Here is a 22,316-nt window from a genome sequence, read left to right as displayed (position 1 = left end):
ACCAACTGTTAGACTTTTGAGGCCCAGGAGGATGCTTGGATCTTTAAAAGCTTGAGATGTACTTCCTGCCCAAACCTTATAGTCTTAATTAGATGTAGACTAAATGGATGACATGCCCATTGTTTTTCAGATAAGGGAATAAGTTTAACATGATACAGAAATGTTAAAGAAATTATTTTTGAAAGGCTTCACAGAAGTATTTTGAAGAAGCATTCCTGATGCATTGGGAGGAGGAGGCTGCTCTGGATGTACAGGGCAGCATGGAAGAAGATGTGAAAATGAGAATGGAAGAAGGCTACCAAGGAAGACACTAGAAAGCTGACAGGCTCACAAAGGAATTGATATGGAGACTTAAAAGAAACAACAATAACAGGAGTGGGCCTTAAAGGGAGGGCAGAAACATGAGGCCAGTGGAGTCGGCAAGGGGAAATCCATTCAAGAATTTGAATGTAGAGAATCAATCAGAGCTGCAAAGAAGATGCAGCTTTACCAGCGGTGTTTTGAATGGACTGAATTCTGCTATTTGTGCCATCATCTTAGTTGTCTGTGTAGTCTTGCTTTGTACAAGCAGTGCTTCCAGGGTCAAGAGTGAAATGTCTCCATGTAGCTATATTTTGTTGCAGCACTGCCATTTTACATTACACATCATTCAATAGCAATATGTGATATAAATGTCCTTATGTTATGGGGGAGGAGTCTGTCCTGTTGGACAAATTTAGAAAAACGGTAAATCTAAATGAGGCAGAACCTTGAATGAGTGGTGTTCATGAGAGACAGATGTTGTCATCTTCCCTCCAAGAAGGCCCCTTTCACCTTGTTTCAAGCACTGAATACACCTGTAGTTAATATTTAATGGAATGTTATTGTGATTCAGCCGTTTGAGTGACTGCTTTGTGGTTACAGCCTTGCTAGTTGTGGTTGAGTTGAAAGCATAATTAACTGTCACAAACACTATTCTCTTCTAAACTGTGGAGATGGAATTAAGCCAAAAGTTTTTTTTACAGATGTTTCAAGTCCTGTTCAAACCTAAACCTTCCTAAAAGACTATCTGAGCAAATCCAACTGTCAGACTTCTGTCCCGGTGGATTTCCATGGTATTGCAAAATGACTTTCCAGAACACACAACCGTGTGGCAACTCTGTAATTGAGAGGCCAGAAACCTAAATATACACAATAATAACACGTTCCTTCATATAACATGGTAATTATGTCACAAGATGCCATGTTGTTCAATGGCAGGTTACCATGTCACTTGCAGTTGTCACTGGCAATTTTTAGATGGCCTAACAAACTTCTAGAGGAGGAAATTTGTCAGGCAGTTACCCTATAATTTGCATGAACTTTCATAATCAAAAGCTACCATGTAATTGCCAAGTTACTGTACATGGGTTCATGTAATGGAATGCTGTTAACAGCAGCAGGCCCCAAGTTTCAGCCTTGAAATTGAAATGAGTTGGCCACCACTCTCTCTGCTGTATGAAAACAGAGCAGTAGACATGGGCACTGTGAGGTGCAGACTTGTGTGTGTTGTGTTTTTGTATTGGGTTTATTTTTGTTAGGCATGGCCTCATCAAGAGCTTGGGTTTGTGGCAGCTACACTCTTCCTTTTAGGGATATTTTGAAACCTAGATTACTGGCTGCCGACAATAGTTATGAATAGATAGTGGTGGATTGAAACGGGTTGTGTATGTGTTTGCACAATATTATATAACCACCTTCACTGGAGCATCTGAGTGGTTTACCAAGGTGGGTGACTGCTGTCCCCATTTTACAGCTTGGGAAACCGAGGCACAGATTGACTTAACCAAGATGACGCATGAGTTGATGACAGAATGAGAACTTGGATTTCACTTGCTTTTAACCACTAGGCCATATCTTCTGGAGCTATCAACTTCGACCTTTTTTTTTTTTAAAGGGGACTTTCAGGTAGAGAAGACTGAACAGTGAGAATATTTCTATCGGAGGTACTTATTTGGTGAGCACTTTTTTTAGTACCCCTTGCTAGATGCATGCATTGCAGCAGATGTTGCCATGACTGATCTTCAGTCTTGAGGCTCCTTAAAAGAAGCATGACAAAACACTGAGTGTAGCTTCTACCAGCTACTGAGGGTTCATCCAACCACCGTAGGAGTTCTCAGACCCTCAGCCCACACCTTTCAGTCTAACAATCAAAATTCTGGATCTTCTGTGATTTGATCTGCCCATTCATCCACAGTAGCAAATACCATGAAGAAGATATAAATAGCATTGCAAATGTTCCGTGATTTTCTTAAAGGGAGAAATTAAAAAAAAAGACTAAGCAAATATAAGACTGCAGACTATTTTAAGAGAGGATTATAAAATAGCTTTAGAGAACCAGGATAATCTTGGGAAGTAGGATGCCGAGTATCAACTGTCAACTGCGGAATAGAGGAATGGCCAGGACATGCCAGCATGAAATTCAGATGACTTTCTGGCAGCCTATGCATTGAAGTAGAGGATGCAGAATAAGTCTGGCAGTCTTCAGGCTGAGCATTTGTAAACAGCAGATGTTCATAACTGGAATCTTTGGAAGGCGGGTTGGAAAGCAAGGGTATATGTCAGTGCTCGAAATTCTTTGAATTTACAACGAGCATGAGCAGTGTCAGGAAGGCTTTCTTAAGATATTGATTTGAATCAGCAGTTTACAGAGAAACATAATTTTAGGTCTTCAGAAGTTACTAATTTTAAGGGGAGGAGAATGCAGGTTTTTGGGTGGATTTGGTAACATATTTTGTCTGATGAATACACTATTAAATAGCGTCAAACCAAAATGGATTTTATTAAATAATAATCATAGTGATATTTTGTCCTTTTAAATGTTTTCCTTTGGAAATTGGGAATCACGTCTTTTTGATTTCTCACCCTGGTTGCACTGACCTACTCAGCAGTCTTGTCTGCACCTGGAAATTTAAGACACATCATTCTCCACCAGTGGAGACTTGTGTAGACACAGGGAGTTTGCAGATGGTATTTTACCACTGTATCATCTGTCCTTGCCCTGTGTAGGGCTAGATGATGCAGTCATGCTTCAGGAGGTTTGTCTAGACTAAATCTTCTATCATTGTGACCACCAGTGCAGCTGCACATGTGAAGAACTATGGAACCCAATTTTCCTGGTAGAAATTCAGCTTTTGTCAGTTTCTAGCCCTGATAGGTCATAAACTAGACTTCAAAATGTCATAATTCTAATGTCTACTGTGATAAAATTCCTCCTCTTCCTTGGTGGGTCTTGCACTTACTGGCGGATTTGCTCGCCTTGGAGCTTCATGGCAGCCCTCAGTTTGGCTGTTTTCGTGAACCCACAGTCCAGGTAGACTCCTCCTGTGTCTGACCAGGAGTTGGGAGGTTTGGGGGGAACCCGGGCCCGCCCTCTATTCCAGGTTCCAGCCCAGGGCCCTGTGGAATGCAGCTGTCTAGAGTGCCTCCTGGAACAGCTGTGCCAACTCCCTGAGTTACTTCCCCATGGCCTCCTCCCAACACCTTTTTTTATCCTCACCATAGGACCTTCCTCCTGGTGTCTGATAATGCTTGTACTCCTCAGTCCTCCAACAATATGCGGTCTCAGTCTCAGCTCCTAGCGCTTCTTGCTCCCAGCTCCTTACCTGTGCACCACAAACTGAAGTGAGCTCCTTTTTAAAACCCAGGTGCCCTGATTAGCCTTCCTTAATTGATTCTAGCAGCTTCTTGATTGGCTGCAGGTGTTCTAATCAGCCTGTCTTAATTGTCTCCAGAAGGTTCTTGATTGTTCTGGAACCTTCCCTGTTACCTTACCCAGGGAAAAGGGACCAACTTAACTTGGGGCTAATATATCTGCCTCTATTATTCTCCTGCAGCCATCCAGCCCGACCCTGTCACACTACCTTGTTTCTCACCTCTGCCTTTGACACCATGATTTTAGCAGCCACTATGCAGAAGTGTGAGTAACGCTGAATACCATGTAAACGAAGTTCTAAGGTCTGAAAATGGTCGAGCATTAGTTTTAGATCTCATGATTCAAGAGATGATAGCTGCTACATAATGTTGGAATGGATATGAGATGGGGAATTAGTAAGATCATAATCATGATGCTGTGACTTGAAAAATCTATCACTTACTAGGTCTATAAGCATGCTATATATACAACTGGATAGCTGATTCCCATATTCCACTGGGGGGGAGGGGGGAGAATACAATTTCTAGCCTGAATTGTATATGATATCAGACTTTAAAACAGTCACTGATCCTTCAGTCCATCAGTACTATGGTTCTGGCACTGGTCCAAGACTACACTTAGTTACACTGACCCATGGTCCAAAGTAACTTCCATTCCTTGGAAATGTTTTGTCTTCAGCAGGCTCTGTAGTTCCATGTGATATGCATGAAGCACTTGGTTCTTATGTCGCCAGCCTCTCAGGGATGAAATATTATTCTCCATCTCCACTCCCACAGAAAACAAAAGTCCCTTTTAATACTGAGTATCAATCTAAATTAAAGGGAAGCTGTGAATGTTTGGGATTTCACGTGACCTATTGTTTTCTTTAATTTCTTCCTTTCTGTCTGTTTGCAAATGCTGTACAACTGTGGAAAAGGAGGAGGTTCCAAAACAAAGGCTTCCAAGTCGTTTTCTCTTGATTAACAAAGGAAAACCTTGGATGAGCAGAGTTCTGCTCAGTGATGGGTGCTGAAGACTGAAACATTTCCACTTACAGAAAAGACTTTTCCTTCAAGGAGGCATTCAAAACGCCTGGTCTTAAGGGGGAAATGCTGGCAATGCCTTGCCTGCACTAGGAATCCTACTGCTGGCCAGGATTCAATGATTGTACCAGTATTAGCAATGGTACAAACATTTAGGAAATCAAGTCTAGTGTAGACAAGGACTCAGTGGCTAATGAGGCCACATGACCGGTTAGTGAAGCCTATATTTAAGGCTATCTTTTTAAGGTGACAAGTAAAATATGTTTTAAAAAATTTGAGCTTGTTCTTTTTTTGCTTTTTATGATGTATAAAGTCCAAGCCACTGTTTGTTTTCAGCACTGTCCCTCTTGAGCCCCTATTTCTATCATGACAACAGAAAATTTGCTTACTAATAAAGTTGAAGAGCGGTTGGAGATGTTCTGTATTCCCAGAGGTGAAATCCCAGGGCAGTGTTCATTTAAACGCTAAATCTTTCAGAGGCTTACATTGATTGCAAAGCTGTTCCCTGGTGCCAAGTTCATTCTCCCTTGGATGTTGTTCCCTGACCTCACCTTTGTTTCCTCACTCAGACATAGCCCTGTTGTTTAGCACCTCCTTTAAGAGAAGGCTATTTTCTGCTCCAGGGCTGGGCTGGGGAATACCTTGGAGCATCACCTCACTTCATGAACAGCACCTGTCCCTTGCGCATGATTTCAGTAGAAGGGCCAAACGGTCTGTTGGTCCACAATATCCTTGGACAGATGTCATGTGGATGGGCAATTTAATCCAAAGTCCTTTAAGTTATTAGTCTTTAGCTCTGCTCTGGTGACAGACAAAAAACTTTAGTGAAAATTGCAGGACTTTACAAAGACAGCACTCGAAAAAAATCCATGTGCCTTAAGAAACCATTACTTTGGTAAGGTTTTTTTAATCTGTGCACAGCCTCCCTCTCCCCCTGTTTCTCCCCACAAATGCTGAGATCCAGTCCAGCTAAGGCTCACCTAAATCAGCTCCCTAGATCTACCATTGTCGTAGCACAGGCTTTAAACAAGGAGAGAGGTTTGTTTCAAGCCCTGGATCTGACTTTTGGGAGAGTTTGGATCTGGGCTGAATCAGCATCCTCCATGTGAATCAGCATGCTCTAAACTTTGGGCGAAGTTCAGATCCAAACTTTGCAGTTTGGGCTTATGTTTAGTTTAAATTAATTCAAACAGATCACCCATTGAAGCAATGCTGTCAAACCTAGAGGACTGGCTGGGAGTTGATCCAGCTTTTACACTTCCATCTCCTTTGTGGGTGACCTGAAATCAGAAACAGAATAAAATATGCCAGCCCCTCTGAGAACTGCAGTGAGCAAGAATAGCTGCAATTCTGCCTGTGGTTATGGCTAGAAATTGTATTTTTAACTTCCCGTCTTCAGGAACGGTTGTGTTGCTTTGCTGTATGCTGTGAAAACAGCTGCCACATTCTACCCCAGAGACGGCTGCAGTTCAGAGGTGGCTGAAGTAATTTGCGTGTGTGTGTATAGCTTTTATTATCAGGGAGCACTTAAAATAAAAAAAACAAACCACCACCTCACCCTTCATTTACCTTTCCCTCTGCATTTTCCAATGCATCCTGTCTTTCCTGTCTGTCTCCTCTTGATTGTAATCTCTTCGGTGTAGGGATTGCCTTTACCTTTTCTTTTACTCGTGCTGAGCACATTGTCACTGCCAACCAAATAATGAATCATGTTTATTTGTAAAGAGGGTGGAGTGAGAGGTAATAGACTTGTATAAATGCAAGATGGTACTACCTTAACAAGGTACTGAAGGGGTTAACGGAGCCCACAGACAGAAATGAAAGGCATTAAAAAAAAAAAATCAGTTGGGGCATTGCTGTGTGGTGGCTATTGGAAGCTGAGATTGAGGTGTGGCACTTCTGCACAGACTGGAAGGTGACAATTCCAATTAGAATCCTGTGGCGTTTGAGATGATTTTTTCCTGCAAGACTGCCTTTCATGTGTGACCCCATGCAGTGTCAACATGCTGTCTGGCGCCATTAGACACGAGCAGTTTTAGTCACCAAACTTTCATGGGCCCTTGGTATTTCTGCTATGCACCTTCTTAGAATAGCTTCAGGGGTTACGGTGCAGCAGTTTGGACAGCTGGGAATTGTCCATTTAACTTTTTAATCTCTTATGATGGCCAAAGTCTGTGCCTTGTTTTATTTAAAAAACAAAGCACATCTATCATGCTGCACTCTGGCCTCCTGCATAGATTCTTGTCTGCAGCTACGTACTTTGACAGCTCTCGCAAACTAAGCGCACCTTGAGACTGGGTTAGTATGTGAATAGGAGACATTCAGGGAACAACCAGGTGCTAGTGATTCAATAGGTGACAGTTTTGCCTCCACAGTTCTCCATGCTCTTTGTTCTTAGAAATACCATATTTTAGATCAGTTGTAAAATCGAGCTACTGATCATTTATCCCTTTGTTCCAAACTGTTCAGTAGTTGGTAGGATGGCCACTGTGGTAGGTGAGTGTGAGCGATAGTAGGAAAACTGGGGTGATGGAAGTGCGCAGGAAGAAACGTTTCTAGTGGGTGAGGAGACCCAATGTGCAGGCTGGCTAGCAGGCTTTACGCAACGGTAGCTGTGCTGGCTGAGCGGGGAGGGTTGGCAGCCCTGAACTGGCCTATGTGAGAAGAGTGAAGAAGTGAACTGGAAAAGAAGCAACAGATCCTCCTCAGGTTTCAGAGTAGCAGCCGTGTTAGTCTGTATCCGCAAAAAGAAAAGGAGGACTTGTGGCACCTTAGAGACTAACCAATTTATTTGAGCATAAGCTTTCGTGAGCGGTAGTTCAAATAAATTAGTTAGTCTCTAAGGTGCCACAAGTACTCCTTTTCTTTTTGCAGATCCTCCTCAGGAATTAGAGACAGGGTTTCTAGTGGTTAGAGCAGGAAACTGCAAGTCATTAAAATATGGGTTTTATTCCTGGCCCTTCCACTACCTTAAGTGAGTGGTTTTATCTTTGTCAGCCTCAGCTTCCCCATCTTTTAAAGAGGGATATTAATCAAGTTTTGAAATCTTTATCAGGAAGACACGATATAGATAGATATAGAAAGTATTGTTGTCACTTAATGGTGATCTTACAAATCCTTGCAATTAATTTGACTTCTAGTTTCTGTGTGTGAAGCTGTCAGCACAAGCTCTTTCACAAGTTGACTTATGAAATATGTGGTTTTTACAGCAATTTTAACCCTAACTTTTCATTAGTCTGCTTGCAATCCTTTCTTTCATTGAGTTATGGACTAGAGATAGCGTCTCTTGTCCCATGAAAGTTGAAAGTACGTTTTACCAGACCCAGGGCCACCCTTAGAGAAAGGGTTTTTTAGCTTAGTAAAATATGGCGTTAAGCTTTTCTCTTGTGGTGAAAGCTTTTATCTGAGGCTGGAATGGGAAAGGGTAGGATGCAGAATTACTGCTTGTGTGTCCTGGAAGGATAGATGGCAGCGTATTCACACATAGTCCATATAGACAAGCTTCTGTTACCAATTAATTCCTCGGTTTATTAACAAACCAAACAATGATTAACCACACAACAAATGCAGATTTCAGGTTATCTGGGGCAGTACAGTAGGAAGCGCTAGATTTTATATAGGTTAATACCTAGCAGTTGCAACTTTCTTCAGCACCGCATTGTGATGATTCTATCTGCTTTTGTCTGCCAGCAGTATGTACCGTGTAGTACAAAAACTACAAAGCCGAATACTCCTCAATAAAATAATCTGTGCTCTCGCCCTTGATTTTTTTTTTAAATCAAAGCAGCAGGAGCCCAGAATCAATAGCCCAGAATATCTCCAGCCCCCTTCCTTACACTCCAGACCTTGAAACAATCCAGATCACAAGCTTCAGTCATTTCCTGTGGTATGTTTTTAAGGGTAAGAAACAAACATCCAGATCAGCTGCTTTGAAACTATTCTTCTGTTTAAAACTTAACTACTTTGTGTTGTCGAGCCAACCCTTGCTACTATGGGTAGCACAATGGAAGCCTACGGAGGCTTGTTTTAGTATTAATCATGTTTGTTACAGTTGTGCTTAAGGACTGATTGTTATTGGAGCCCCATTATTCCAGGCACTGTACAAACAGAACAGTAGATTTTTTTTCCTGATCTGACAAACATACAATCTAAATTGACAGGGTAGGGGAAGCATCAAGTTATTTCCATGTTTGCAGGGTTTTTGTTCAATTTGGGATTGTTTTTTGTGTGTGGATAAACTAAATGGGAGTGAGGGGGACAGGGCAGCTGGGCAGGGGAGGGGAGGATAAAAGGGGCAGTTGTGGAGTGAAACTGAAGTGAAGAATCGGAGGGAGGTGGAGGGAGAGGATTGGAGCAAACAGGCCATTAGCACAGGCTAGAGAAAGTCCAGATCAAAATTGTAGCAAGCTCTCAATGTTCAGAGGTCCCTGCTTTGGCTGCTTTTCCTCCCACTGGCTGGAGTCTCTGGCTGGTTTCTTTCTGCATGTCTTCGGAACAACAGCAAGAAATCTTTTTGCTATGGGGAGGTTGCTATCCATCTAATGAAGGATATGCACTGTGTTTGTGGGGACTGAATCTTAGTCTTGCAGAGAGATGAAGTCTGATCTAATTTTACTTCAGTTACTGCTTGACAACTCTTGCATCTCTGGTGTAAAGCCAAAGCTCATGTTGATCTAATAAAAATCACTTTACCAGGATCTCCATATGCACATGTTTAACAGACCAGGTATGTCTATAAAATATTTATATTCAGAAAAATTTGTGCTGGTTTTTGCAGGTGAATGCGATTTGTCTGAGTATTGAATAAAAGGTCACCAAATATCCATGTATCTATCTGTCCTTTGTCTATTTTGCTAGATATGTAACTGGTGTGTTAGTTTTTCTATCACCACAATCTCCCATATGTTTTTTACCATTCCTCAGTGATTGGGCAATTTTTCTTTTCCCAATGTGAGATTTCCGGTAGCTGAAGAGCTACTAGCAGATGACAATGAACTATTCATTTTCTTTTATGTGACTGTTTCCACTAGGAACCCCTAGGAGGATTACCAACAATAAACACCCAACAATTGGTGATATTTGGTAGTAATTTTAATTCTTTGTGAATGTTTAATCTTGCTTTTAAACATGAGTGCATTATTTCATTATAAACCCCTATTCAATTATGCTCATGTCACTCTTATCTCCCTCCTTCCCCCCTCCCCCCACACACTTTCAGATTTTGTTCAAAGGCCTGGGTGAGGGTGGTGTAGCTGTTTCTATGTTAGAGAAACTGTGGAGTGTGAAATCTGAAGGCTTTTCTTCTCAATCAGAACAGACCCTGTAGTGCCTCTTTATCACACAAAGAAGGATAATTTGACAAATGCATTCCAAACCATACTGCTGTACTTCTAGAACAGCCTGTCAGTGAACCAGTGAGATTGGCTCTTTTGCCAAACTTTTCTGTGATCTTTAACACACAAAGTCCTATCAAATGCCTTTCTAGTTTTCTGCCTGAAGATCAGTTTAATTTTGACATGTTGGAAAGAAAAACTTGATATGGATTTTTCTTTGTTTTAGTAGAGATGAGCTTTTCAGGCAATTTCGCCACTGTTTGACACATTCTTGCCATAGCCTGGCTTTTTAGAATATTTTAAATTGTCTCTTCCAAGAATTACACAATATAGGAAAAAAGAACACACATAAACAAATGATAAACAGATTTAAGGGAAATTAAGTATTCCAGCCAAGCTAACCAGCCTAGTCTCCACCAACCCAAAACAGTGCTGCGGAATCCATCAGGTACTGTAGAAAATCACTGCTTAGCTCTTGGCTTGCATTCTGAAATGTTTCTTAAAACCTTTTACTTAAATGATGCAACTTGTCACTTCTATTGTCTCTGCAGTGAGGCAAGGATGTTGTCCTCATTTTGTTGTGTTGCCATTTAAAAATTAGTCTTTTTTTCGTAATCTCATTCTTTATTGAGCAAGGCGCGAAAGTCAGCCGTAGAACATGAAAAAAGAAAACAGAAAATTCCAAGGTGGGATCATGCAGCCCCCTGATAAATTGTGGAGGTGTGTTTACTGTATTGGTCGCAGTAGGCTTAAATGCAATGGAAGTATGTATAACAGTATCTCAGAAATGCATATAGTGGCTGTACCTTCTCTCTCCCAGTGGGTTATTGATTGGAAATAAAACAAACAAACAAAAAAACCCCTAAAGTAATGCTTTATAAAATGACATATGTAGTAAAACAGAATCTTTAAAAGCAGATGCCATACTGAATCTTTGCTTAAATATAAGTATTTGCACAGTGGATAAAGTTAGTCTTTGAGGCTATTAATGCGATTTGCAAGAAAACAGCCAAGTGACTTTTTTTAAACCAGATTCTCTCCCGACTTACGTCCACATGCAACCACACTGATTTAATTATGTATAAGTCAAGGTAGTTATCTGACTCTTGATAAAGCCTTGGGGTATGTCTACACTACGAAATTAGGTCGAATTTATAGGAGTTTATTTTTTAGAAAGCGATTTTATACAGTCAATTGTGTGTCCCCACTAAGCGCAATAAATTGATGGAGTGCGTCCAAAGTACTGAGGGTAGTGTCAACGATCGGAGCGTTGCACTGTGGGTAGCTATCCCGCAGTTCCTGCAGCCACCCATTGGAATGCTGAGTTAAGCTCCCAATGCCTGATGGGGCAAAAACATTGTCGCAGGTGGTTTTGGGTACATGTAGTCAGTCGCCCCTCCCTCTCTGAAAGCAACGGCAGACTATCATTTTACGCCTTTTTTCCATGCGGGCGCCATACTGCTTTCAGCAGATGGCGCAATAGGTCTGCAAACCGTTGTCATTGAACAAACGCTTCTGCTGTCACTCTGCTCTCCTGATGTTATGAATCCACCTCGCAGGTCATCTATATGATCGTCATAATCCACCGCTTCTGCTGCCACTCTGCTCACCTGGTGGCCCGCTTCCGCTGCAACTCTGCTCGGCTGCTCTTGTCTCGCCAGACCTCAGCAAGCATGCAGACAGCTCAGCTGTTGTGTCCTGGCAGCAGATGGTGCAGTAGGGCTGCAAAACTGGTCATCCAACCACTGCTGCCCCTGCAACTCTGCTGTCCTGCAGATGCCATACCATGGCAAGCATGGAGCCTGCTCAGATCACCGTGGCAGTTACGAGCATTGTAAACATCTCGCTCATCATGCAGAACCAGAACCTGTAAAAGCAGGCGAGGAGGCGATGGCAGCGCGGTGACGAGAGTGATGAGGACATGGACACAGACTTCTCTCAAAGCACGGGCTCCGGCAATTTAGCCATCCCGGTGGCAGTGGGGCAGGCTCATGCCATAGAGCGCCGATTCTGGGCCCGGGAAACAAGCATAGACTGGTGGGACCGCACAGTGGTGCAGGTCTGGGATGATTCCCAGTGGCTGCGAAACTTTCGCATGCATAAGGGCACTTTCATGGAACTTTGTGACTTGCTTCCCCTGCCCTGAAGCGCAACAATACCAAGATGAGAGCAGCCCTCACAGTTCACAAGCAAGTGTCGATAGCCCTCTGGAAGCTTGCAATGCCAGACAGATACCAGTCAGTCAGGAATCAATTTGGAGTGGGCAAATCTACTGTGGGGGCTGCTGTGATGCAAGTAGCCAACTCAATCACTGAACTGCTGATATCAAGGGTAGTGACTCTGGAAATGTGCAGGTCCTAGTGGATAGCTTACTGCAATGGGATTCCCTAACTGTGGTGGGGCGATGGACGTTTAAAAGCACGCTGGCGCACTTTACTGACTCGGTTGGACCTCAGTGAAACCAATATTCCCATTGTTGTTACTACCTGCTGTGTGTTCCACAATCTCTGTGAGAGTAAGGGTGAGATGTTTATGGTGGGGTGGGAAGTTGAGGCAAATCACCTGGCCACTGATTACGCGCAGCCAGACACCAGGGCGGTTAGAAGAGCACAGCAGGGCGTGCTGTGTATCAGAGAAGCTTTGAAAACCACTTTCATGGCTGACCAGGCTACTGTATGACAGTTCTATGTGTTTCTCCCTGATGAAAACCTGCCTCCTTGGTTCACTCTACTTCCCTGTAAGCCAACCGCCCTCCCCTTCCCCCTTCGATCACCGCTTGCAGAGGCAATAAAGTCATTGTTTCAAATTGATGCATTCTTTGTTAATTCATCATACAAATAGGGGGATAACTGCCAAGGTAGCCTGGGAGGGGTGGGGGAGGAGGGAAGCACTGGGGAGGGTGGGGGAGGAGGGAAGGACAAGGCCACACTGCACTTCAAAACTTATTGAATGCCAGCCTTCTGTTGCTTGGGCAGTCCTCTGGGGTGATGTGGTTGGGTGCCTGGAGCCACCCCCCCGCATTCTTGGGCATCTGGGTGAGGAGGCTATGGAACTTGGGGAGGACGACGGTTGGTTACACAGGGGCTGCAGTGGTGGTCTGTGCCTTTCCTGCATCTCAACCATACGCCAGAACATATCAGTTTCATCCTCCAGTAGCCTCAGCATTGTATCCTGCCTCCTCTCCTCTTGATCCCACCACCTTTCCTCTTGATTTCACCACCCCTCCTGTTGCTCCCACCATCTGTCCTCTCGCGCGTCCCTCCTGTCCTCGCGTTCATTTTTTGCTTTCCTGGACTCTGCCGTTGTCTGCCTCCACGCATTCTGCTGGGCTCTTTCAGTTCGGGTGGACTGCATGAGCTCAGAACATTTCATTGTGAGTGGTTTTTTCCATCTTTATCTGCGCTAGCCTCTGGGACGGAGATGCTAGTCACAGTGTTGAGACATTTACAGCTGTGGGAGGAAAAAAAACACATGGGCCATTTAAAAGGAGGGACTGATGTTTTTGGGTTAAGGTGCAGCACAAACCCAACTAACCCCCGCCCCCCCCCCGCCAATTCTCTGGGATGATTGCTTCACCCCTGCCCCCCACTGCATGGCTAACAGTGGGGATGATTTCTTTTCCGCCACAGGCAAACAGCCCAGCAGGAATGGCCACCTCTGAATGTTCCCTTCATAAAATTCCCCTATTTCAACCAGGTGACCATGAATTCTATCACTCTCCTGAGGATAACACAAAGAGATAAAGAACGGATGTTGCTTGAATGCCAGCAAACACCCCGACCACACACTGCCATGCTTTCTTATGCAGTGATTCTAGACTACGTGCTACTGGCCTGCTGTGGTAGCGTCCTACCATGGAGGACGCAGTAAGGCCGCCCTCCCCAGAAACCTTCTGCAAAGGCTTTGGGAGTACCTCCAGGACAGCTTCATTGAGATGTCCCTGGAGGATTTCCGCTCCATCCCCAGACACATTAACAGACTTTTTCCAGTAGCTGTACTGGCCACGAATGCATCTCAAGTCTTCAGGGCAAATTTATAATTAAACATGCTTGCTTTTAAACAGTGTATTTTATTTACAAAGATACATTCAGCAGAGGTGCCTTCTCCACCTTCAAGGTCTGGGAGCCTGGGTTGGGAGGGTACAGTCAGCAGGGTGATGAACAGTTCCTGGCTGTCGGAGAATGGTTTCTCTGCTTACGCTATCTTCAACCTCATCGTCCTCATCCCCAAAATCCTCGTCCCTGTTGCGTGAGACTCCCTTGCAGGAGTCCACATACAGGTGTGGGGTAGTTGTAGGGGCACCCCCTAGAATTGCATGCAGCTCATCATAGAAGAGGCATGTCTGGGGCTCTGACCCCGAGTGGGCATTTGCCTCTTGAGTTTTTTGATAGGCTTGCCTGAGCTCCTTAAGTTTCACACGGCACTGCTGTGGGTCCCTGTGATAGCCTCTGTCCTTCATGCCCGTGGAGATTTTTTTTCAAATATTTTGGCTTTTCACCTTTTGGAATGGAGTTCTGATAGCATGGATTTGTCTCCCCATATAGCAGTCAGATCCAGTACTTCCCGTTTGGTCTATGCTGGAGCTCTTCTGTGATTCTGGGACTCTGTAGTCACCTCTGCTGATGAGATCTGCATGGTCACCTGTGCTGATCAGCTTGCCACGCTGGCCAAACAGGAAATGAAATTCAAAAGTTCGCGGGGCTTTTCCTGTATACCTGGCCAGCGCATCAGAGTTGAGTGCTGTCCAGAGCGGTCACAATGGAGCACAGTGGGATAGCTCCCAGAGGCCAATACTGTCGAATTGCGTCCACACTAACCCAAATTCGACCCTGCGATGTCTATTGAAGCGCTAATCCCCTCATCAGGGAGGAGTACAGAAATCGTTTTTAAGAGCCCATTAAGTCGACAACAATGGCTTCATTGTGTGGATGGGTGCAGGGTTAAATTGATCTAATACTGCTAAATTCAACCTAAACTCGTAGTGTAGACCAGGGCTTGGTTGTACATTAAGTTAATATCTTGTAAAATATGTATAAATATTGAATTCATACTACAAACCATTTCATTTACCAAAATAAAGTCATACAACATAGGGTAAATCCGCTTTATTTTAACACTATCCAAATTCTCATGGGGAGAGATGGGTTACGAAAATATGTTTCAGGGTTTTGGGGGGTCTTGTATTTCAGTGTATTGGCTTAGAGGAGATCCTTAAGTTTAGACACTTTAGGGAGAAAGAGTGGGGGAGGAGTGTAACTTTGCTGAAGATTCAGCTACAAATAGTGGGGAAAAAAAACACTTGAAATGCATTTCCTCATGCTGAAATTGAAGAATATACGATTTGCTCTCTAGTTAGTAGTTCCAGAAATTGGAGTGGGCTGTACGACAGAGCAAACACGTGTGTGAGGGATGGGAAGGAGGCGATCAAAGAAGCAGCATGTGCTGTATCTCCGAATCACTGTAAACCAGGCATAACATGTTCTGCTCTCTGCTTCTGGAAATAAAGATTCAGTCAGAAGATGATTTGTCCAGGTGAGGGCAGTGACCTGGGAGGTGCTGAATTCTTTGTTGAATTAGGGTAAGGTAAGCAATAATCATTCACTGTTCTGTGCAACCAGCTTGGCTTTGTTACAGTACTATGAGAGGCTTTAGACTTCCTCAATACAGAATCGGTCCAGAACACGTTTTTTATTAAAATGAAAGTTTACTAGTGCAAAAGCGTCATTATATTCTGTGGCTTTTTTTCCTATGTTCATGCTAGGGACAGACCTATGCTAGTTTACTGAACACTTGAAACATTATTGTTGCCGCTATGGTTCTTGAACAGGTCACCTGACCATCATGTGCAGAGGACTTAATCTCTTTGGGTGAGAAGCATGTTAGACCTGGGTAAGCGCTGCTGAAGAGGAACACACCTGTTGAATGTGTATAAGAAAACTCTCTCTATCCACATTTGTCAGAGGATGTGCTGCTTGAATCTGGCTGCTGGCTACTAGCAGCTTTGTGTAAACTTTGTGCAGTAGGTAGCATTACTCTGATGCCAATGTGGATGGTGCCTAAAGCCCTGGGTATTTGAAATCTGCTTACACTGTAGACCAGAAACGTGTCTATGGATAAAGCTTGCACAGTCCCTTAGTCTGTAGCTCTCTCTCTCCCTGTTACGGGTATCAAAATTCACACACACCTTTTAGAAGACACGATTCTTGGGAGCTACATATGGTATGTTACAGTAGCTACACTTCTGGTGTGGAACCTACAGGATATGTGTTCAACTGAATGATTTCAGCCTGCTTGACCTAAAGTCCTGTCCCGCCCATTGTTTCCATTTTGCATTCCCTACAGGAAGGATCAGAATGTCCTGTCTCCAGTCAACTGTTGGAATCTCCTCTTAAACCAGGTGAAGCGAGAGAGCAGGGACCACACGACTCTGAGTGACATCTACCTGAACAATATCATCCCTCGGTTTGTCCAAGTCAGCGAAGACTCTGGGCGACTCTTCAAGAAGGTAACAGCATGCTGCAGCACCCACGTTTCCTTTGACCCTGTAGAAAACAAAACTTCAGGTGTCTTTTCTGCTGTGACTCGCTGACTAGCTGGTTTGCTATCCTGTCTGCAGCTCTCAAATCTATTTTCATCGTACACAATTGTACTCTGACCTCCTGTGATCGTTGTGGCTTGAGGATTCTCGTAAAAGGAATCTGTCAGTTCTTTAGTTTAGTCTGGTGATTGGTCTCAGTACAAGGGTAATGGAGTGCAGTTTAGTGGCTTGTGATATGCTGGAGGTCAGGCTAGATGATCTGCTGGTCTCTTCTGACCTTATACTTAATGGACTTGTCTACACAGTAGGTTAGTATATAACAAGTCACAGTGTGAATCTGCAGCACACCAGTTCGCTGAGCACAAAATCGCCATGTGGAGAGAGGTACAGGTCAATGAAGGTCTTAGTGTGTGGCCTGAGGCTCTATGACTAAGGTTCATAGATCCAAAATAGGGCATGACTCTCCTTTTTACCGACTTAAAACACGCATGAAGAATTACATATACTTTGCTTTAAAACTAATCTCTTAACTTCAATAACAAGAATAAGCTGCCAACACTCATATTACAGCCTTCCAATAATAAACCTGTGTCTGCAAAGGAGAGAGTTCTGTTAAACCTATTTTGGATTTTCATTTTGCCAAATGATGAAGAAAACCATTTTGAAAACTAGATACCTAACTGTCCTTTTGAAAACCAGAGGAAAAACGACAGAGAAAAAAGCATTTTTTTTTTTAGGCATGACTTCTCTCACGAGCATTTGGAAATCAGTTTGGACAGTGGGAGTGAGTGGCTTGTCTGTTAGGAATTTATAGGTGTCCAGTTGATGAAACATTATGTGGAAGATTTGGGAAAGCACCTTTAAACAATAATGCACTGTCTCTTTTGAGATTTTTTGATGGTTGCACCATCTGGCTGGTTAACTTCCTAAAACCAGTGCAGGTTTAAAGCGTTTTCTGTCTCGTGGGTGTCTTGATTCTTAAGAGTTCTTTCCATTCTAACAAAGTGGGAAGAAAGGGCTGCAAAGTTTATTGTGGCTAGCTAAAGAATAATTACACAGGCACTCATCCTGTGCAGTAACACTACTTGTAGGGATACAGATGAGGACAGTTTTGACAATACTTCCTGGCTGACTTTTACATATCTGTTTTTTGCTTTGTGGTCCTAATCGGTCTTATGCTAAAATCAGTGACACAAGTTGTGTGTATGTGACTTTAAAATGTAAATCTATTTAGGTGAAATCTTGACAGTAATTGGGGCCTTCATCAGCTTTTCACTGTGGTCTTGACAGCTGCTTTAAATGTCTTAAAAGAATGTGTTCTGTCACTCTGAGCATCCATATGTGCTTTTTAACCAGTGAAGAGACTCCATGCAGTGTAGCAAGGTTTAGACTACTATAAAATGCACAGCATTTTGCTATTGTATGTAAAATGTTGTCCCTTCAAATGCATTTTTTGGGATAGGGTAATCTTGCATTCCCATGTTTGGAAGCAGTCTTAGTTGCTGTATTATGGAGGCTTTTTAGGTAGGGTGGCAGCTGATTTGTGATGGCATGGAAATGGCAGCAAGTGGTATGCTCCTTTTGAGTCTGTTTACTGAGCGTTAATGCTATTGCAGCAATATATAGGAGAACGTCGTCTGATGCAGAAAATTCAAGACTATGAATGACATACTTCAGGCTCACGTTTTCTTGGACTTTTTTAAGGTTTCTGTGTTCATCAGGTGCCTCCGAAGTAGAGGTGGAATCATTGATTTTTTCAAGTAATGTCACAGCAAGACCTTTTTTTGAACTTTTAAAACTTTTTGGTAATTAAATTAGTTGATTAGATACTTACTTGGGATTATTGAATGCCAGTTCCACTAATCCTTCCATAGGATAAGTAATCACTCCTCTTCAGGTTTTAACAGGAGTTCTGCAGGAACAGAGTGGCTGAGAAAATGCAAGGCTGAGGAAGTCCCAGGGAAGCTGATAAACTCTCTAGTTTATCTAGAAACTGACATTCTCAGTTTCAGCCCTTTCCTCTCCTATGCAAACATGTTCTTACCCTGTTCTGTTTTAGTTAGATCAGTAGGATTTGATTTTTATTTTGTGTGTATATTAAAACAAAAAACAAAACTTGGCTTGTTTCTCAGACTGAGTGGAAGCTTCTCAGTCTTGTGAAGATGGGAGCTCCTCCATGTCAGAAACCCCGACTTCACAATTTGGCTTAATGGTAGAGCAGGTATTTGACAGAACCTGTTGTGTTTATGCTCTGTTGCTAGAAAGGAAACTGGCATTCCAGCCCTATCCAGGGAACCTCACTCCTGAGCAAAATGGCAAACGTTAAATGGAAAAGATTAGACTGAACTCAGAACCACTGGATATTGCACTCTTCATTGGAGCGGTTCAGCTTCCTGAGCCACAATCAATCTGTCAAGTGTGAACTAGCACAACTGCTGATAAATGCTGGAAATAGAAGTATTCAAGCAGATTTGTTAAGTGGGTTGTAGAATCTCTTCTCTGTTCAACAGTTAAATGCAGAGTCATGGAGTTCAGCTGCACTCTCATGGGTTTTAAGATATTACATTTTGTATAACTAATAGTACTTAACATGTGTATATAATGCAGTATGTGGTCCAAGAGCTGCACAAACAACAAATTAATCTTCCGAATAAACCTTTTCAGTAGGCAGGCAAGTAATAGTAAGCCCTTTTGACAGGTGGGGAAACAGACAAATGGGTGAAGTGTCTTAGGCAGAGTCACACAGCAAGTCACTGTCGGAGCCAGGAGGCTTTCTTTACTCTCGGCCACGTGGTCCATTCTTCCAGACCACGCTCTCTCTAGTTTCTAGGCCTTTGGAGGCACAGAAAGGTACTGAGTGCATTTATGGCTCTAAAACATTTTTAGATGGGATGCTGTCTGGATCCCTACGTAGTTGCACATTCCATATATTGATGCATATAAAGGTGTTCTTCAAAGTGACGTTCAATCCTCTGCTGTGATTACTGGGCTCTTCAGTGATGTGCCTATCTTCCAGAATTGTGCATGAACTGAATGGCGGCTCGTTATTAGCTAGTGTCCCCCATCCATCAAAAGGGAATCGTAGAAGAGTAGGACTGGAAGGAAGGGACCTTGAGCCGTCCTGCAGTTCAGCTCCTTGTGCCACGGCAGGATCAAGTAAACCAAGAGCATCACTGACTGGTGTGTCTACCTAGTCTTAAAAATCTCCAGTGACAGGGATTCCACAGCCTTCCTCGGAAGCTTATGCCAGAATTTAAGTATTCTACTAGTTAGAGGTTTTTTCCCCTCATATCTAACCTAAATCTCCCTTACAACAGATTAAGCCCATTATTAGTTGCCCTACCTTCAGTGGATATGGTGAATAATTGATCATCATCCTCTCTTTAATAGCTCTTAACATATTTGCAAACTGTTATCAGGTTTTCTCTCTGAAGAAGGGGCCGATAAGAAGGCAATTGCCAGGAAGTGGCTCAGTACAAGGTGTGTGGCGGGGCAGATTCTCTTTGGGAGCAAGCTACCGTTACACAGAATTTGGAAACGGTAACACTCTGCACCAGGCTTGTATCCGTACTGATGAGAAACTCGGAAGACTTTTTTTTCCTCTTCCCATTTAAATTGAGATTTCTTCTTCACACTTTTGATGTAGTGGAAGTGGCGGTAATAACAGCAGAATGCGACGGCAAGAAAATCAGCCTCATTTTAGCAGTCTTAAAACAGACCTCCTTTGTCGAGGCGGTGCAGGGGAGATAAGCTAATGAGAGGCCCCCCCACCTCACCCCCCTCCTCACCCAGTGAAATCTGCCTTTTTGAAGGGAGCTTTTTAATTACAGACGCTATTAGCTTGGTTTATTGTAAGGACTTTTATTTTACGGTTTGTACTGGAAAATGTATCCATTGGGACAATACTGCCAGTCTCTCACCTCATTTGGGACGTGGCTGCCCTTTCATTTGTGGCTCAAGTCACACAGTAACACAGTGAATCTGTGGTGGAAGCAGAGGTGTTTACCACTTGATCATAACTGAAGATCATAGAAAAATTTAAGTCATTCTCATCACTTCAAATGCCATCCAGTCCATGTACTTTGTCTTGCATATAAAAAAAACCTGTGGAAGGACCCTGACGTTCATTAAAGCATGTTCTGTTTTACAAGGGCTGTTTGCTTTCTCCACCCAGGGGAAAGAGATGTCTTCAGAACTATGGCTATGCAAGGTTGCCAGCACCTGCAGCCTTGCTTGTCTATGAAACCTTGTCAGCTGGACAAAGGTGCTTTCCTATAGGAGAAGCGATGATTCTTCTCTTGAAGTAAGAAATGATTTAGAAATGCTGCAGATGGAGTTAGTCCTCCCTACCTATGAACTGTGTGTGTGTGTGTGTGTGAGAGAGAGAAATATAGACTGAGAGCCATACCAAATTTGTAAACTTCATTTTGTGCACTCACGTATTGCTGCTGTTTGTGCACACGTGATGTAGTCTCTTCTGAAACTTGAGCATGTGAAAACATGAATTTTTGCATGTTTCCTCCAGGAAAATCATATGGAAAATACCCATTTTTCTTTCTTTTGAAAGAAAGAATTCATTTAATGGTAGCAAATGTTTGGCCTGTGGCTAGCTGTGGGGAGATTTATGCCCAGGAATGACCCAGTAGATTGTAACTCCTGCAGTGGAATGTAGAGAGGGATGTGTTGTGGGTTGTCCTAATCTGCTTAAGATAGAGGTAATGGAATTTGGAGCCATGACATTACAATTAGGGTTTAGATAAGAATTTGGGTGACAGTCTCTGATTCAGGGCTTTATAACTTACAACCAGCACTTTGGGTTGTACCCAGAAACAAACAGGCCATAGAGAAAGTAGAGCCTGCTGTAGTTATCTAGCCTTGAGGCTACAGAGGCTTGGATGGCTGTGATAAGGTCCATGGTAGAGACAAACTATCACAACAGCTGGCCCAACAATAGAAGGAAAAAAGTCATACTGTCATGGCTGTTCGTGAACCCTGGAGCAGAAATGGATCCCATATAGAAGAGTCCAGTCTTGCTATGGAATAGAGTAGCTGTGACATTTTTGGAAATGTGGATTTTGTCTCCAGCTGCTAGAAGTAGGTGTTATAGCCCTATGGCAGAAAATCTGCAAGCTGAGACAAATCCTACTGTGTTGCACTCAGACACTCCTCTGTTACAAAAGGAAGGTGTTATAAGAAGGATGTAGCATTGCTAGCTGTCAAACCCTGTTGACTTCTGTCCCCATATCTACTTGAGCAACACCATCAGAGGACCCAACCACACCATCAGGGGCTCATTCACCTGCACATCTACTAATGTGATGTGTGCCAGCAATGCCCCTCTGCCATGTACATTGGTCAAACCAGACAGTCTCTACGTAAAAGAATAAATGGACACAAATCAGACATCAGGACTGGTAACCTACAAAAGCCAGCAGGAGAAGACTTAAATCTCCCTGGACGTTCAATAACAGATTTAAAAGTAGCTATCCTTGAACAAAAAAAAATTCAAAAACAGACTTCAAAGAGAAACTGCAGAGCTACAATTCATTTGCAAATTTAACACCATTAATTTGGGCTTGAACAGGGACTCGCTGACTCACTACAAAAGCAATTTTCCATCTCTTGGTATTGCCTTCTCCTCATCAGTTATTGAGAGTGGACCACATCCACCCTGACTGAATTGCCCTTGTTAATACTGGTTCTCCACTTGTAAAGTAACTCCCTTCTCTTCATGTATCAGTATATTTATG

The 22,316-nt window shown here is 43.1% G+C and overlaps 1 protein-coding gene across 5 annotated transcripts in view; it reads left to right on the top strand.

Annotated features, from left to right (window-relative positions):
• SRGAP2 (SLIT-ROBO Rho GTPase activating protein 2) overlaps nt 1-22,316 on the top strand; it is a 206,936-nt gene that overhangs the window by 93,282 nt on the left and 91,338 nt on the right. For all 5 annotated transcript variants that reach the window (XM_084611232.1, XM_084611230.1, XM_084611231.1 and 2 more), the window contains one exon: nt 16,371-16,533. In XM_084611232.1, coding sequence (XP_084467358.1) covers nt 16,371-16,533 — 163 coding nt within the window. The remainder of the gene's footprint in view (nt 1-16,370; nt 16,534-22,316) is intronic.

The sequence above is a fragment of the Lepidochelys olivacea genome, assembly GCF_965140295.1.
Source record: "Lepidochelys olivacea isolate rLepOli2 genome assembly, chromosome: 21".
NCBI lineage: Eukaryota > Metazoa > Chordata > Testudines > Cheloniidae > Lepidochelys > Lepidochelys olivacea.
Note: the sequence above shows the minus strand (reverse complement) of the source record. Positions and strands in the feature narration are given on the sequence as shown.